At 46.9% G+C, this 15,375-nt stretch overlaps 1 protein-coding gene across 1 annotated transcript in view; it reads right to left on the bottom strand.

The window, feature by feature from the left end:
- The window catches only part of MAP2K1 (mitogen-activated protein kinase kinase 1), an 86,524-nt gene that overhangs the window by 4,026 nt on the left and 67,123 nt on the right, over positions 1 to 15,375 (bottom strand). The window contains exons 6-8 of the mRNA XM_003784445.1: positions 5,626 to 5,750; positions 2,843 to 3,044; positions 1,367 to 1,431 (exon numbers count right to left, since the gene is read on the bottom strand). Coding sequence (XP_003784493.1) covers positions 1,367 to 1,431; positions 2,843 to 3,044; positions 5,626 to 5,750 — 392 coding nt within the window. The remainder of the gene's footprint in view (positions 1 to 1,366; positions 1,432 to 2,842; positions 3,045 to 5,625; positions 5,751 to 15,375) is intronic.

Here is a 15,375-nt window from a genome sequence, read left to right as displayed (position 1 = left end):
CTCAAAAAAAAAAAAAAAAAAAAAAAAAAAAAAAATGCTAAGGCTGCTCCTGTGGTCAAGAATGCTGGCCCTGTCATCTTCTAAAACCCTGTCCTGATCTCTAGCCCAGCTCCTCCAGCCCTGCCCCACCCGCTAAGCAATGTGGTACTTGTTCACAGCTTCCCGCTCCCCAAGCCCAAACTTGATGAATAATTGTCAGTCTCTTCCTTCCTTATTCCTTTTTTCACTTATGTATACTGGTATTTGTATTTCACAATGTGTTATTCACATGAAAGTCAACAAACAATAAACAGAATGAAAATTTTTAACCACCTATAATTTCATAACTCAGGAATAACCACTATCATTTTATTACTTTCCAGATTTTATATGCACATATATGCATAGATTTTTTTTTTCTTTTTGAGACAGAGCCTCAAGCTGTCACCCTGAGAAGAGTGCCGTTGCATCACAGCTCACAGCAACCTCCAACTCCTGGGCTCAAGCAATTCTCCTGCCTCCACCTCCCAAGTAGCTGAGACTATAGGTGCCCACCACAACTCCCGGCTATTTTTGTTTGCAGCTGTCATTGTTCGGCAGGCCTGGGCTGGATTCAAACCCCCCAGCTCAGGTGTACATCGCTGGCGCCTTATCCGCTTGAGCCATAGGCACTGAGCCCATAGATTTTTTTTAAAAAGAATAAGTGGTTCATGGCCTGTAATTCTAGCACTCTGGGAGGCCAAGGCCAGAGGATCAGTTGAGCCCAAGAGTTTGAGGTTGCTGTGAGCTATGATGCCATAGCACTCTACCAAGGGCGAAAAGAGTGAGACTGTCTCAAAAACACACAAACACACAAAATGACCACAGTATACATACTATTTTATAATTTGTTTTCAAATAATTTATAGTAAATATGTTCCATATCTAATTTCTTAACTCTTTTTAATGTTCATAGCTTTTTAATGGCCCATATAAGTAAAAACCCTATACTGCAATTACACATGCATCTGTCTTGCCTCCCCTACACAATCTAACGGTCTTTGAGACGAGGTAGGGACTTTTGTTTTCCATTATGGGATCTTTGCCCCATTCCTACCCCCACCCCACAGTGCTTACTTAGCACGCTGTGGATGAAGTGTTTGGTGAATGAAGGCACAAGAATGTAAATGGGCAAGGTGAGAGCTCCTGGATTTTGGAGAAAAGAAGTGACTCTGAGCTGCCTGAAGATGTCCGTCACTCAATTCCAAAAGCATGATGCAAACACCAGAACATGAGAATGCTGGACTCCATACCACAGGAACTCACAGCTTCCCAGTCAACCCTACTATGGGCATTTTCTCAAAAGAACAAATAAAGCCCAAGGTCAAGGAAATTAGGCAGTACTTACCTCATTGACTATGTAATCCAACAATTCAAAAATTGCCATGGGAGGTCGGCTATCCATTCCATATGCTACAAATTTTATAAAAAGAAAACACTTCTCAGAAACAGATTACTTGCCAATATGAGGCAAGGGGTGGGACATGGTCACAGAAGAAAAACAGAATAGTCACAGGTAAAGCCTCAACCCAGAAGGAATCAGCAAAGGCCACAGAGTTAGCTAGCCAGGGAGAGCCTGGACTCTGCCACATCCTAGGTTTCTGACCTTGGCCAAATCAACTGACCACTGAACCCAAGTTTTGAGTTCTGTAGGGCAGAGACAAATAATAATTATGTCTGCTCTTCCCCCACCCCTTATATTGAGAGAGAAGCAAATGAGATAATGACTTTTAGTTTTCATTCTCTCTGAACTTCCTACCCCAGAGTCACAGGCCACAGCCACCAGCCCCTGCAGTGAGCTGACATCATCCTCATCCATCCCTGGTCCCACTGCTTTTCCCTCACCAGCACCCTTGCCCATGTGGACTTCAAGGAGGTAAAGATCAGATCTCCCTAACCAGACAGGTGCTTCCAGGCAGGAACTATATAGAAAGATGTCTGCTGCCTCAGAATATCCACTGAGTACTATACTGCAAATACCATCTTTGGAGTCAGACTTGGCCACTTACAAGCATACATGGCCTTCACAAGTTAAGTGCTCTGCACCTCAGTTTCCTCATCTCTAAATCGGAGGTGCTAATAGTGTTCACAAATGGAATGCTATTAGAATTAGATAATGCTAGGCAAATCCATGGAGACAGAAAGTAGACTAGTGGCTGTTGGAGATGGGGTTGAGGGAAGTTGGGAGGTAAGGATAGGGTTTCTCTGGGGGATATATACTTTAAAATGTGAAATTTGTTATGTGAACTTTACCTCAATAAAAAATAAATCTAGGCAGTGTTCATAGTTCATTGGGGGAGGGCGCCGGTCATATACACTCAGGCTGGCCAGTTCGAACCCAGCCCAGGCCAGCTAAACAACAATGACAACTGCAACAAAAAAATAGCCAGGCACTGTAGCAGGTGCCTATAATTCCAGCTACTTGGGAGGCTGAGGCAAGAGAATCGCTCAAGCCCAAGAGTTTGAGGTTACTATGAGCTAAGACGCCACAGCACTCTACCGAGGGCAACATAGTGAGACTCTGGTCTGAATAAATAAATAAATAAATAAATCTAATAAAAAATGTCATGACTAAAAAACAAATTAGATAATGTATATAAAGGGCTAAATGCAGTACCTGGAGCAAAGTCGGTACTCAACAAATGGCAGGATGTTGTTGGTAGTAACAATAACTTCCTATATCCTTCTGGAGACCTCTACCTCTTCTCCCCCACCCCACCCCAACCCCCGCCTGGCATCCTGGGAAAGAGAATCAACCCTCTAGAAAACCCCTGACAGTGAGGGACCCCCACAGTGTAAGCTGGGGACACACCAAGCCACTCACAGCTGAGGGGCCTCCCAGGGGTTCTTGGCCTGGGTGGGGTCTCAGCCGCATCTCCTTCCACTTGACACCCAAACATCAGCTCCAGCTCCTTGGCATCTGGAGGAGGGATGGGATACCTCCCAACTGCCATCTCCACCAGAGAGAGCCCCATGCTCCAGATGTCCGACTGCACAGAGTAATGAGTCCCCTGGAGTCTTTCTGGCTGCAGGAGAGACAGAGACAGTTATAACCACTTGAGCTAACTAAGACTGCTGGGTCTGCTAATGCACTCATCTTCTGTCCCTTCTCGACAGCTCATATCCTGTTTCAAGAGCTCCACTAACTTCTTAGATTTGACCTCCAACTGTCCCTATAAACTGAGTTTACCAAATCCTCGCTGGCTCCCACTTCTCTGCCCCCTCCTCACTGTTCTATCACCCCTGTCACCCACCCTGAACAGACAGGCAATGAGGTAGGCCCAGGCTGCCACTTCAGCCCGTGGTTCCAGCTTTGCCCAACCTGGCCACTGATGTGCACATGTGGGGCAGCTAGTGAAAAGCCTAGCATGAAAGGTTCATCTTGTCACCTGAGTCTGAAATGGGAAGCTTGGGAAACATGGGTCACGAATGAGGTGGTGCAGTGAGTACAAAGAGAGCCAGGAGACCCGGGGGACAAGTCTCAGCTCTGAGATCCAAGTGTCTCAGCCCCCTCCTCTATGAAATGGGGCTAGAGATGGTAAAAACACTAAGAACAACATAACAAAATGCCCACTCTACTAACTATGGTTCCTGGAAAGGTCAGATCGAATGAAAACATACATTAGATGTTGCAAAATGCTATACCAATGTGAGTTGATATTGACAGGAGGCGTCAAAGAGAAGTATATAGTGCTATACCAAAGCATTATTTTTACCAAGCATTATTTGAACAGCATTTGTATTTTTAAGAACCCTGCAAAACAATCTTTATTCCAACCATAGTATATTTATTTAGACATTAAATCAACTTTTCCTATAGGATTTTTCACTAACTCCACACTATTCTGGAACTGACCATATAACCACAAAAACTCACACCAAACCCTTAAATCAATTAAGTCCCAGGGCTTATTAATTGATTTTTTTTTCTTTTTGAGACATAGAGTCTCACTATGTCACCCTTGGTAGAGTGCCGTGGCGTGACAGCTCACAGTAACCTCAAACTCTTGGGCTTAAGCGATTCTCTTCCCTTAGCCTCCCAGGTACCTGGGACTACAGGCACCTACCACAACGCCCAGCTATGTTAATTCATTTTGAACTTGAGAATCAGTAGTCAAGTGGCCCAGGGCACCAACTATTCAGTTATCAGACATTCAGGGAAGCAGCAGTGAGAGAAAGAAGAGTAAAAGGGCATTCCACCATGGGTCACTGGAGGGCAGGATAGGAATCAGTGTCAGGTGAGTGGTGCCAACAGTGGCTGGAGTCATAGTAGGGGTCAGAGACAGAATGAAGGAACAATGATATGGACATAAACTTTCACACAGGGACCTGGGAACAGCTGCCAAATCTATGCTAAGAGATAAGTGAGGACGAGTGGTACAAAGTACATGTGGCTGGCAAGGAGGCACTAGCTTTCAACCTTGACTCAGCAAGGCCAAGCAGGCAGGTCACCTATCCTCCCTGAATCTAAATTTCCTCAACTCTAAAATGGAAGCAGGAATCTTTATTTCACAGGACAACTGCATGAATCAAATGAGATCTTTCAAGGATGTGAAAACGGTTTTATCAACAATACATAAAACACTCCGTACGTTTTAAGATCTCTTGAGCCTCTCTGCCCCTGGCCCCACACCATCTGGGCCTGCCTTACCACCACCTGAGTAAAGACCACCCACTTACTCAAATGCTCTCTGCTCTGCCCCGCTTCAGCACTCACCTGGACTCATTTACACCTTTCTGAACCGTTCTCAGGAACATGCTTTCCATGTACCCACCCATTCAGTCAACCAAACATTCACCCACTTGCCAAGCATTCCCTGGACACCTACCACAGGAGGTCCCATGCCAGACCCTAGGGACAAGAGCCACTCCAACAGCCTAGTTCCTGCTCCCAAGGAACCTGTTATATGGAAGAGGGAGGAGAACACACTGATGCTGCCAGGGACTGGGGACAGGTACACATAGCACTCTAGTAGCAGTGAGCACCAGCGGAGTTGGGAGCAAGAGGGAAGACTTCCAGGACAGGGTCTTGGCTGACGCACAGCAGAGACTCCAGCTGGGGGACTGGGTAAGCTGCCGTGGAAGCAAGGGTAGGTATCTGGGAGATGCAATGAGATGGGAGAAAAGAGGCTAGAAAAATCTGAGCAGACTCTTGGAGCTGGATTTTACCAGATGCTAAAAGGATGGGGAGCCGGAAAAAGAGGCTCAAGTCAATGCTCAGGCCCCATCTTGGGAGCGCAGGAGATGTTAAGATGTTTACTGCTGATGGAAAGGGAGAAAGATGGTGGGAGAAGTTGGGGTGGGTCATGTCTGAGCATGTGTGGCCTGAGGGTCTGAAGACAATCTGAGAAAGATCCCCAGGGGGTAGCTGGGGCTCATAATCTCTTCAGAATGAAGACTCCTCTGGAGCTGAGATCTGCAATCTCTACAAAATGCCCAGACTCCTGCCACCACTTCCACCTCCTCAGGACTGCTGTGCCTCATCCTATTCTCGTTTCTCAGCCCCACCCATCACCCAGCACAAGACTCTGGCTCCAGAGGGAAGACCCCAGGAGCTCCTATCTCTTACCAGAAGAGAAGGTAAGAGACAGAACCTGCTTTTCTTACCGACATGTAAGACCTTGTGCCCACGAAGGAGTTGGCCATGGAGTCGATGAGCTGCCCACTGACCCCAAAGTCACAGAGCTTGATCTCCCCACGAGAGTTGACTAGGATGTTGGAGGGCTTGACATCTGCAGGGAAGAGAAAATAGAAAAGAAGGGAATTGGCACTGGTAGCCTAAGGAGGTGAAGGGTCAGTGCTCCAGATGGAAAGCCCAGCCCCACCCCCATCAGAGGCAGCCCTTGCCTAAAAGCACTGGACACCAAGGCCCCTCAATTCAGGGTTCAAGAAAGCACTCCCAGGAAATGAAACAACTAGCTGCTGAAGAAGGACAGAAAGCCAGTAGATTTCCATCCTTTGAGACTTGGCCAGGTGATCCAGGGGAAGGAGTCAGTTATCAAGAATAGTCAGATTTCAAGGTCTGTTTCTTCAACCAACCCTACTGATAGGATACAGTATTTAAGACTGGATCACAAAAGATACCAAAAAAACTGAAATAATAAAACCTATTCACTGGCTAAGGCTATAAATCAAAGGCTAAAAGGGGGTGGGACACAGGCAGGAATTCCTACTAGTGACCTATGTAGCAAGCACTGAGCATGTGGTTTGATGAATATGTGTGGCCAGGGTAGGAGCCAGCCTGTGATTCTCTCCTACTGAAGTCACTCACCTAACAGCCAAACAGCAACATCTACCTAGTAATCAAGGGGACCCACTCGCTACTATGCGTCTTCAGGAGGCCTGACAGCTACTCCTCAGAGTCATCCCCCTTCCCTGCACTCATATTACCACCCTACCTGGTCTGCTATCAACAACACTGGTACACGGTCTTTCCTTTGCAAGGAGACATAAACTTCCAACTGGTTTTTCTTTCACCGTCTCTTCTGATTCATACAACTGCTTCGTAAAGTACACACACACCAGGGCCAGTTACCCTCATTTACAGGTGGGGAAACTGAGGTTGGGATTGGAAGAGGTCCCTGAGCCAGGGTTTTGTGGCCAGACAGCAATAAACAGTGAGAGACTCACTTTAAAGGCTGGACACATCCAGTGGCAAAATCCTAAGCCATGACAGGGTACCTTTAATAGCTATAATAGAGACACTATATAGAATATCTAGAAAATCAGAAAAAATGCAAGCCAATCATAATTTCAACCTACCAGAGCCAAATGAAAATATAGCTCATTTTTCTACTCATTTCTTTCATATTCATGCAAATGCATTCATTTGTTCTTTTTTTTTAATCTTTTTTTTTGAGACATTCTCACTTTGTCCCTTGATAGAGTAGCCATGGCATCACAGCTCATAGCAACCTCCAACTCTTGGGAGTAACCAATTCTCTTGCCTCAGCCTCCCAAGTAGCTGGGACTACAGGCACCCGCCACAATGCCTGGCTATTTTGTCGTTGTTGTTGCAGTCGTCATTGTTGTGCAATGGCAGGTTTGAAGCCGCCAGCCTTGGTGTCTCATTCTATTATCCTCAGTAAAGTGCTGCGGCATCATAGTTCACAATAACCTCAAACTCCTGGGCTCAAGCGATCCTCTTGCCATTCTTTTTTTTTTTTCTTTAAGAGACAGTATCTCCGTATGTTACCTAGGTTGTCCTAGAACTCCTAGGTTCAAGTGATCCTCTTGCCTGAGCCTCCTGAGTACCATGCCTACCTATTTATCCCTACACAGATGCTAAGAGGTCTTCTAAGGTTATTTTTGACAGTAAAGTAAAAAAAAAAAAAAATTACTTCCTTATATCCCAGTAAGCCCCTCCCCTACCTCACCTCCACCTGGCCCCTCATCAGCTCCAGCAGCAACAGCCTCTGACCTGCCATCAGCTCCAGGAGCAGGGGCTTTGGCTTTGTGTTCCACCACTCCAAGCCCTGAGCAAGAACAATACCTGGCATAGCAGGCACTCCAAAAATCCTGTTTCATGAATAAATAGCGTCAAATTCACCACGTACACACACGTTCACTGGTATACACACAGAGCCACTGCTATGGTCTAAGAGACCCAGCCCTCACCACGTCACCCCCCGCGGCCCCATGCAGCTCTTCAGTAAGGAGCATGGGATACAAACCTTCCCAAACCCCTCTGCAACCCCGTCTCTTACATAGAGACTTTCAGAACAGATGTCAGAAGTAGCCTTGCAAGGCATCTGATTTCAATCCTTCACAATGAAGATGAAAAGCCTGAGGCCCAAGGAGTCCAATAACTTATTCAAGATCATTAGCCAAAGCAGAACGGAACACAGGCTATCGGACATCTAGAGCTGCCCTCCTTCCCTGCTGCCATGCTCCTCCCAACAGTCTCATCAACTACTGTTCACTGAGCCCCTACTACATGCGGGCACTGTGTGGCCACCAGGCAGACACCAGTCAATAAAGCAGTGCCCATTATCATGAAGCTTAAATGCCAGAGTGAGTAGACAGATGATAAACTGCTGAACACATGGTAATGTCAGGTGGTCTTGAGGGGCACCTAGAAAATCATAATACAAAACCGGTGAGGGTGCAGCACAGAGAGCATGGGGATGCTGCTGTGAGAGGGTGGTGCGGGGCAGCCTGTGAGGGGAAGGTGCTGGGCACCGAGCTGGACAAAGAGAGGGAGCTAGGTGGCCTCCTGGAGAGCAATGCAGAGGTTCTAAATTCGGGAAGTGAAGAGCTGACTTTGTTCTTTCCCCATGCCTAGTGTTGGGACATGTCTGACAAACATTTTCTGTGAGTCCAGCACCTGCTTGTCACCATGCCCAGAGCCCCTCAGAGGACAGGTGCCTGGCCCCTAGAGGTCAAGTGCTCAGGAGGTGGAAAATGAAGCCAAGAATAGGACAACCCTGGAAGGATGAGCCTGGAAAGGGCCAGGCATGAGACAGTGCCTGCTGGGCCTGGCAGGGTGGCACACAGAGGCGTTCCTACATGCCCTCTTCCACACGGCGGCCCAGTGCCCCTGTCCTGTGCTGGACCACAGCCCAAATGCTCCCCATGGCCTGTTTAGGTTTTACTACCAGGCTTTGTTTTAGAGCAGCAGTTCTCAACCTGTGGGTCTCAACCCCTTTTTTTTTTTTTTTTGAGACAGAGCCTCAAGCTGTCCCCCTGGGTAGAGTGCCATGGCATCACAGCTCACAGCCATGGCATCACAGCTCACAGCAACCTCCAACTCCTGGGCTCAAGCGAGTCTCCTGCCTCCACCTCCCAAGTAGCTGGGACCACAGGCGCCCGCCACAACGCCTGGCTATTTTTTGGTTGCAGCTGTCATTGTTGTTTGGCGGGTCCGGGCTGGGGATTCGAACCCGCCACTTTAGGTGTACGTGGCTGGCGCCTTAGCCGGTTGAGCTATAGGCGCCGAGCCTCAACCCCTTTTTAACAATGAAAATACATTGTGGCATTAGGAAGGTTAAGAACCGCTGTTTTAGAGCAAAAGAGCAGCACTGGCGAATGAGACAGGGAACCTGTGTTCAAATCCTAGCCCTTCCACCTGCTCTGTACACAGCCTTGAGCAAGTCATCACATCACTTCTCTGGGCCATGGTTTGCCCATCACAAGTTACAGCCCAGGATCAATGTGAAGAGGTGTAGCATCTAAACACCACGTTACAGGAATATGAAGAGAGATCATTTCGTAGGTTGCCTTCCAAGATGAGCAATTCATAGATCCAGACCTCCCCTCTCCCCCAGCAGAGTGCAGCCACCTCCACCCAGCCAGGGGCTCCTTCCTCTGCTGGCTCAGACATCTCTCCAGGCTGCAGCTGCTGCTCAGGCCTGGCTGCACTGCCTCTAGCTGTCCTTGTATCTGGATTCTATTCACATGGCAAGGAAGCCTTTTTTCAAACTTATGTAACACTGCTTCCCTCCATCCCTGACAGCTCTGACTTTCCCCACCCACCCCAGGGAACAACACTGCCTGGTAGGCTGCAGAGATGAAAGAGGTTAGAGAAAAAGAGAGGAGAAACCCTGAGGGGCTTTTCACTGCTAGGACTGTGTCAGTCCTAGGAGCCAGGTGCACAATTCACAGCCCCTCCTGGTAATCCAGAGGGCCTCATAAGAAGAAGCCATATGGAGGCCTACATCTATAAACTCCACAACATGTTTCTGGAGCTACAGGTAGGGACATGCTCCCTGTTTCCCACTACCACCCCCAGCCATCAAAGCCCCAGCCAAGCCCAGCTCTTCTCTGGGGACAGAAAAGGGGCATATGGTATCAGATGAGGCCAGAAAGAGTTCATTTTCCAATCACCGTTGGCACCCCACCCTTGCTCTTCTCATAGTAGCCAGCCCCTCCCCACACTGTCCTGTCCCCAGGATATTCCCTATCTACCCTGTCTGCACAGAAACCAGTACTCCTCCAGCCACAGAGCCTCTGCACATAGCCTGCTATGGCTCCCATGTGCCTTACAGCAGTCCCAAGTTCCTCTGCCTGGCTTTCCAAGCCTTCCACTGTTTCTTCCTCACCTCTCTAACATCAGCCTTCCCTCAACAAAAATCTCCACATCACCACCTCCTGGGTCAGGCTGGCCTGCCTAACTGTCCCTGTGTCTCGCCTTCTCTTATGCTGGTCTCTGCAACTAAATTGCCCTCCTTTCCACCCACCTCTCCCCTCTACTTCTAGGTCCCCAGTTCCTCTGAGTCCCCTTCTCAACTGGAGATACTGCCTTGCTCCTGGGATCCTGGGCTTCCTCCTACATTCTCCTATGACAGCCCTCAAATATTCAAACACAGATGGAGTCCCTCTACTTCCTGAGCCCCCCTCCAGGACCTGAGTTATCTTTCTGATCCTTCAATATCAAGAGGGTGATGCTGAGAAGAGCCCCAGCAGCTGGTGGGCCAGGCTGCAATCTGGAGGAACCACCAACTACCTACTGGATACCGAGGCCAACAAAGCTTCCCTAGGATCCCCGCAGGATGCTGAGACTTGATACTCCAATCCCGTACCACTCATGTAACAATAAGTATGAGCAACCCTCCTTTCCTCAAAAATGAACAAGCAGGTTTTGTGAAAAACTAACTAGAAGAAAGTATTTTCTTTCCTTTTTTTGAGACAGCATCGCAAGCTATCACCCTCGGTAGACTGCTGCGGCATCATAGCTCACAGCAACCTCAAACTCTTGGGCTCAAGCCATCCTCTTGCCTCAGTTTTTCTATTTTTAGTAGAGACAAGGTCTCGCTCTTGCTCAGGCTGGTCTAAACCTGTGAGTTCAGGAAATCCACCTGCCTCGGCCTCCCAGAGTGCTAGGATTACAGGGGTGAGCCACTGCGCCTGGCCAGAATAAAGTATTTTCTTCTCTGATATTTTCTGTCCTATAAATAACCACTATTCAACGCCTTGATTTTTCTCTCAAGAGCACACATCCTGCAGTTTAATTACTAAGTATGTTTACTCCTCTAAAGCAAGATGTTTGAATTAACTAATTCAGGGGGTCATTTGTATATTCTATACACACTTACAGAGTGCCTGCACTAGACTATGCTATGAGTAAAAAAGGAAACAGTCCCCTGCACTCAAGACTGTCAACTTCAGGGGAGACAAAATCCAAGTATCAGGAACACATCACATGCACGTAATGGTTAAGAGCAAAGATGAAGCCCTGATCAGGACATGTAACGGCACCTACTCTAAATTCTTCCCACCAAAGGGATTGGCATCCCCCCATCTGATGCCTGGCTGACTAGCTGACAAGGCCCCCCGCAAGCAGATGAACTAAGGTGAAAATCAGCCTCCCGTGTATTCCCACTATGCTCCAATAGCATCTTCTTCTTCTTCATTTATTTATTTTTTGGTTAAAGTTAATATTAATAGAATCCATATTATGTGAGGCAAGGGGGCATAAGGGTGGGGCACAGAAGAAACGAGGTGGAAGGAAGGCAGGCCCACAGAGAAGCAAGCAGAGTGACACCTGGAAGCCAGACTCTGGCTCAACTCTGTGGCAACGTCTGAATCCAAAAGTGGATAAGCAAGAGTTAAAGAGTTGTTTAAAAAAAAAAGCAAATGAGATCTTTTAAATGGTGACTTTAGGCTTCAAACAACCTCTCCCTAGAATGCTTGGCAGAGGCTTAATGACCCTTCTCTAAAAATAAAGAAACAGAAGAGAAAGGGAGCTGACCCGGATAAGTCAAATCACAGTCTCCACAGAGCCACCTCCTGCTATCCATGGCTCCCAGAAGCTAATTAGGCAGCAACGATATTTAAAATTCAGAGGAAATCCCAAACTCTTCAATTAGCCATCACATCACCTATAACCTCTTTTTCCCACCCTCAAAACTGCCTTCCCCAAGAGCACTGAAGTGAAGGCTGGGTGAAGGGAGTCTGGGAGACCTAAGAAGAATCCACAACAGCTCTGATTCATGGAGCACAGGCTCCATGCCAGGCCTTTTAAATACATTATCTTCAATTCTCATAACAGCATGCCTATAAATACCCCACAATACCAATGAAAAAAAAACAGAGGCCCAGGGTGGAGGCATCACCCACAGGTTGTACATGAGCTGAAGGTGAGGTCTAGAGTGAGAACTCAAACTCCTAGGGAATGTTGTCTCCATAGTTGTAACCAGGGCCCAGACAGCAAACCATAAGGAGCTGCACTCCAAAGTTTCAGAAAAGCCATTATTAAACTGTGGCTGGGGAAGGAGTCACTCACATTGGAGAAGTAATGAGCTTTATTTATGGGAACAGGATCTAACTCCGGGTGGACTGAAATCCTTGAAATCCAGTTGTAAGAGAATTCTCTGCCCCTGTTTGGCAAGCCAGGGAGCAGGATGCTTCTTAGCTCCAGCCCATTGTCCTCCCCAGTGAGGAGTCTGGTTGTTTCCCACCTCTTGGTGATTAACAAATGGACTCAAACAGTGAGCCTCCAGAGCAGGCCTGCCAGGTCCTAACAAGCAACTATTTTTTATCTCCCTCCACTTTCAAGATTTTTATAACTGGGCCCAGCAACTGCACTTTAAGTTTCTTTTTATCCCTTCCTTTCCATGATTCATTAGTTTTGAAATGCTTTAGGTTCTCTACCGTCATGCACCCCTCTACCCATTCATTGTTCATCCCTGACCCAAAAGACATCTCTACCCTGACAACTGAACATGAGACATTGTTGCGGGAGTTTAAGATTTGGTTTCCATCAGTTTAAGATTTGGTTTCCATTATCATTTCAAAATAATGACCTAAAATTTTAAAACAGGATGTAACAAAAGCCAGAACATAATGTTGGGGGTGGGGGCAGACAGACAGCCTATGGATCCTAGATTCCCTGATCTCTTACTTCTAATGACTCCATAATAATTTCTGGAAACTGAAACACAAGGATGAAGTCTCTTGCCAAATATCACAAAGTAACCGTCCATTAAAACAGCTTATTCTCCCCAGATCATTTGCATTAGCTCAGAAGACAAGCAGATAGGAAATCTATCACAAAGCCCATCAACCACCTACAGGCAGTAAAACAATGCTGGCTAATTTGGATACTTATCATATGCTATTCAAAGGAAATTAGCTAAAAAAACCTGTTTTGACTTGCTGAAGGCTAATTTTGCTCAGCAGGAGGGGGTGTGGAGAAAGACACTGGCAAAAGCTGACAGGCCAGAGTTTTGTTCGGTTTTAAATGGTGTGTAGGAGACAATATCTAGTAAGGTCACTGTATTTATGGTGGCCTAGGCTTGTCCCAAGTCATCATCATTTGTGCCTGGGTCATGGCTCAGCATAATTCACCAGAAAAGTCTGGAAAAGAGGTCAGCAGGCCACTCACTGGTCATTCTGAGATCAAGATAGCCCATCAAGAAAAGCTTAGATTAGAATGTATTTAACAATTTAAAGACAGATGTCAGGCAAATATAAGGGGCATTCCTTGTTTAGTTTGCTAAAAAACAAACAAAATATTTGGGCGGCACCCACAGCTCAGTGGGTAGGGTGCTGGCTACATAGACCGAGGCTGGCAGATTCAAACCCGGCCTGGGCCAGCTAAACAACAATGACGACTGTAACAACAACAACGAAGAAAATAGCTGGGCAGTGTGGTGGGCACCTGTAGTCCCAGCTACCTGGAAGGCTGAGGCAAGAGAATTGCTTAAACAAGAGGTTTGAGGTTGCTGTGAGCTGTGATGTCACAACACTTTTCCTGAGAGAGGATACCCAAGAAGGGTAAGGTCTAGGAGAACAGGTCTTCTCAAGGAGACCACAAGGATATACCTGCAGGGTCATCTCCATGATGACTCAGCTCTTGGGAACTTGTAAACTTAACTTCCTGAAACTCCTGGAAATTTCAAGTTCTGTGAAATCCCCCACTTGATGCAAACTGGCCAATGAGAAGGGTACCTATAGGGTGGAACTTTTTGACTGTCAATAAAAAGGGAAAGTACCAAGCCAGTCGGGGAGCATGGCCATTTGGATTTCTAGTATACTGTAAGCTCCAGGCTGGTGAATAATGCCCTTCCTCTTACAAATGTGGTGTTTGGGTGCTCTTTCTCTCCATTGGGCCTCGTCTTCTGGCAACATACCCAGGGCCACAGCATGAGACTCTGTCTCAAGAAAAAAAACACTATCTGAATACACACACTTCTTTGGGGCAAACACTCATATCTTGCTCCAACAACAGCTTCAGGTGGAGACTGACAATCAGAGAACCCTGTTTCCTGGACACAGGGCAGCAGCTCCCTGACCCAGGCTGGGCCATTCACTCATAGCTCCCCATCCCCTGGCTGTGGTGACCCTGGCAAGTCTGGGCACAAAACTTGTATTAGTCCAAGCAGAGCCCTTCCTCAGAATTTTCTTTTTCTTTTTTTTTTTTAAAAGACAGAGTCTCACTTTGTCACCATGGTGTCATAACTCACAGCAACCTCAAAACTCTGGGGCTACACTCTGGGAGGCCAAGGCAGGTGGACTGCTTGAGCTCAGGAGTTCGAGACTGGCCTGAACAAGAGCGAGACCCTGACTCTTTAAAAAAAAAAAAAAAAGTCTGGCATTTTGGCAGATGCCTATAGTCCCAGCTACTTGGGAGACTGAGGATTCCTTGAGCACAAGAGTTTGAGGTTGCCGTGAGTTACGACACAACAGCACTTACTCAGGATGACAGAGTGAGACTCTGTCTCAAAAAAAAAAAGAAAGGAAATAAAATGAAGATGATGAGACTCAGACATGATGAACTCTGCTAGGATTACCCAGGAAGCCAACAGCCAGGCTGGAAGGAACCTTCTGCAAGGTTTCATCCACAGCCAAGAATGCTAAAAGGAGAGGAAGACACAGTGGCTCATAGCACGTGGTGGGCAGCAACTCCCTAGGGACCCAGTGCCTACTACCACCACCTCATGACAGCCCTGTGCATACTTGACACCTACTTCCAATTTTGGGATGTTATTTCCAAATATAAAAGAAAATTCTACCCATTTGTTTCTGATTAATTTTTCATCAAGCCTTACATTCATTCCCACACTCAGCTGAGATGCACCACTAGACTTTTATTATTGCTGCTCCACAGTGTGGGGCATCACGAGCTGGGGCCATCTTGCTCTGGTCACCACAGACCAGACTGCCAAATTAGATCATGTCTCCTGGGGTCAGGATCCTTAGGAAGTTATCTATAACTAAGGACAGTGACAGCCTCAGCCTCAGGTTTCTATCAGAAATGAGGCTTCATGCCTAGGTAGAGTGCTTGGAGCCTATAATCCCAGCCACTCAGGAGGCTGAATTGTGGGGATCCTTGAAGCCAGGAGCTTAAGACTAGCCTATACAACTTAGCCAAACCTGTCTCTTAGAAAAACAAACAAACAAAAAAAAAAAAAAAAA

This window comes from Otolemur garnettii, unplaced genomic scaffold (genome assembly GCF_000181295.1).
Source record: "Otolemur garnettii isolate 467f Iridium unplaced genomic scaffold, OtoGar3 scaffold00011, whole genome shotgun sequence".
Classification (NCBI taxonomy): Eukaryota; Metazoa; Chordata; class Mammalia; order Primates; family Galagidae; genus Otolemur; species Otolemur garnettii.
This window is presented reverse-complemented; position numbering and strand designations above follow the sequence as displayed.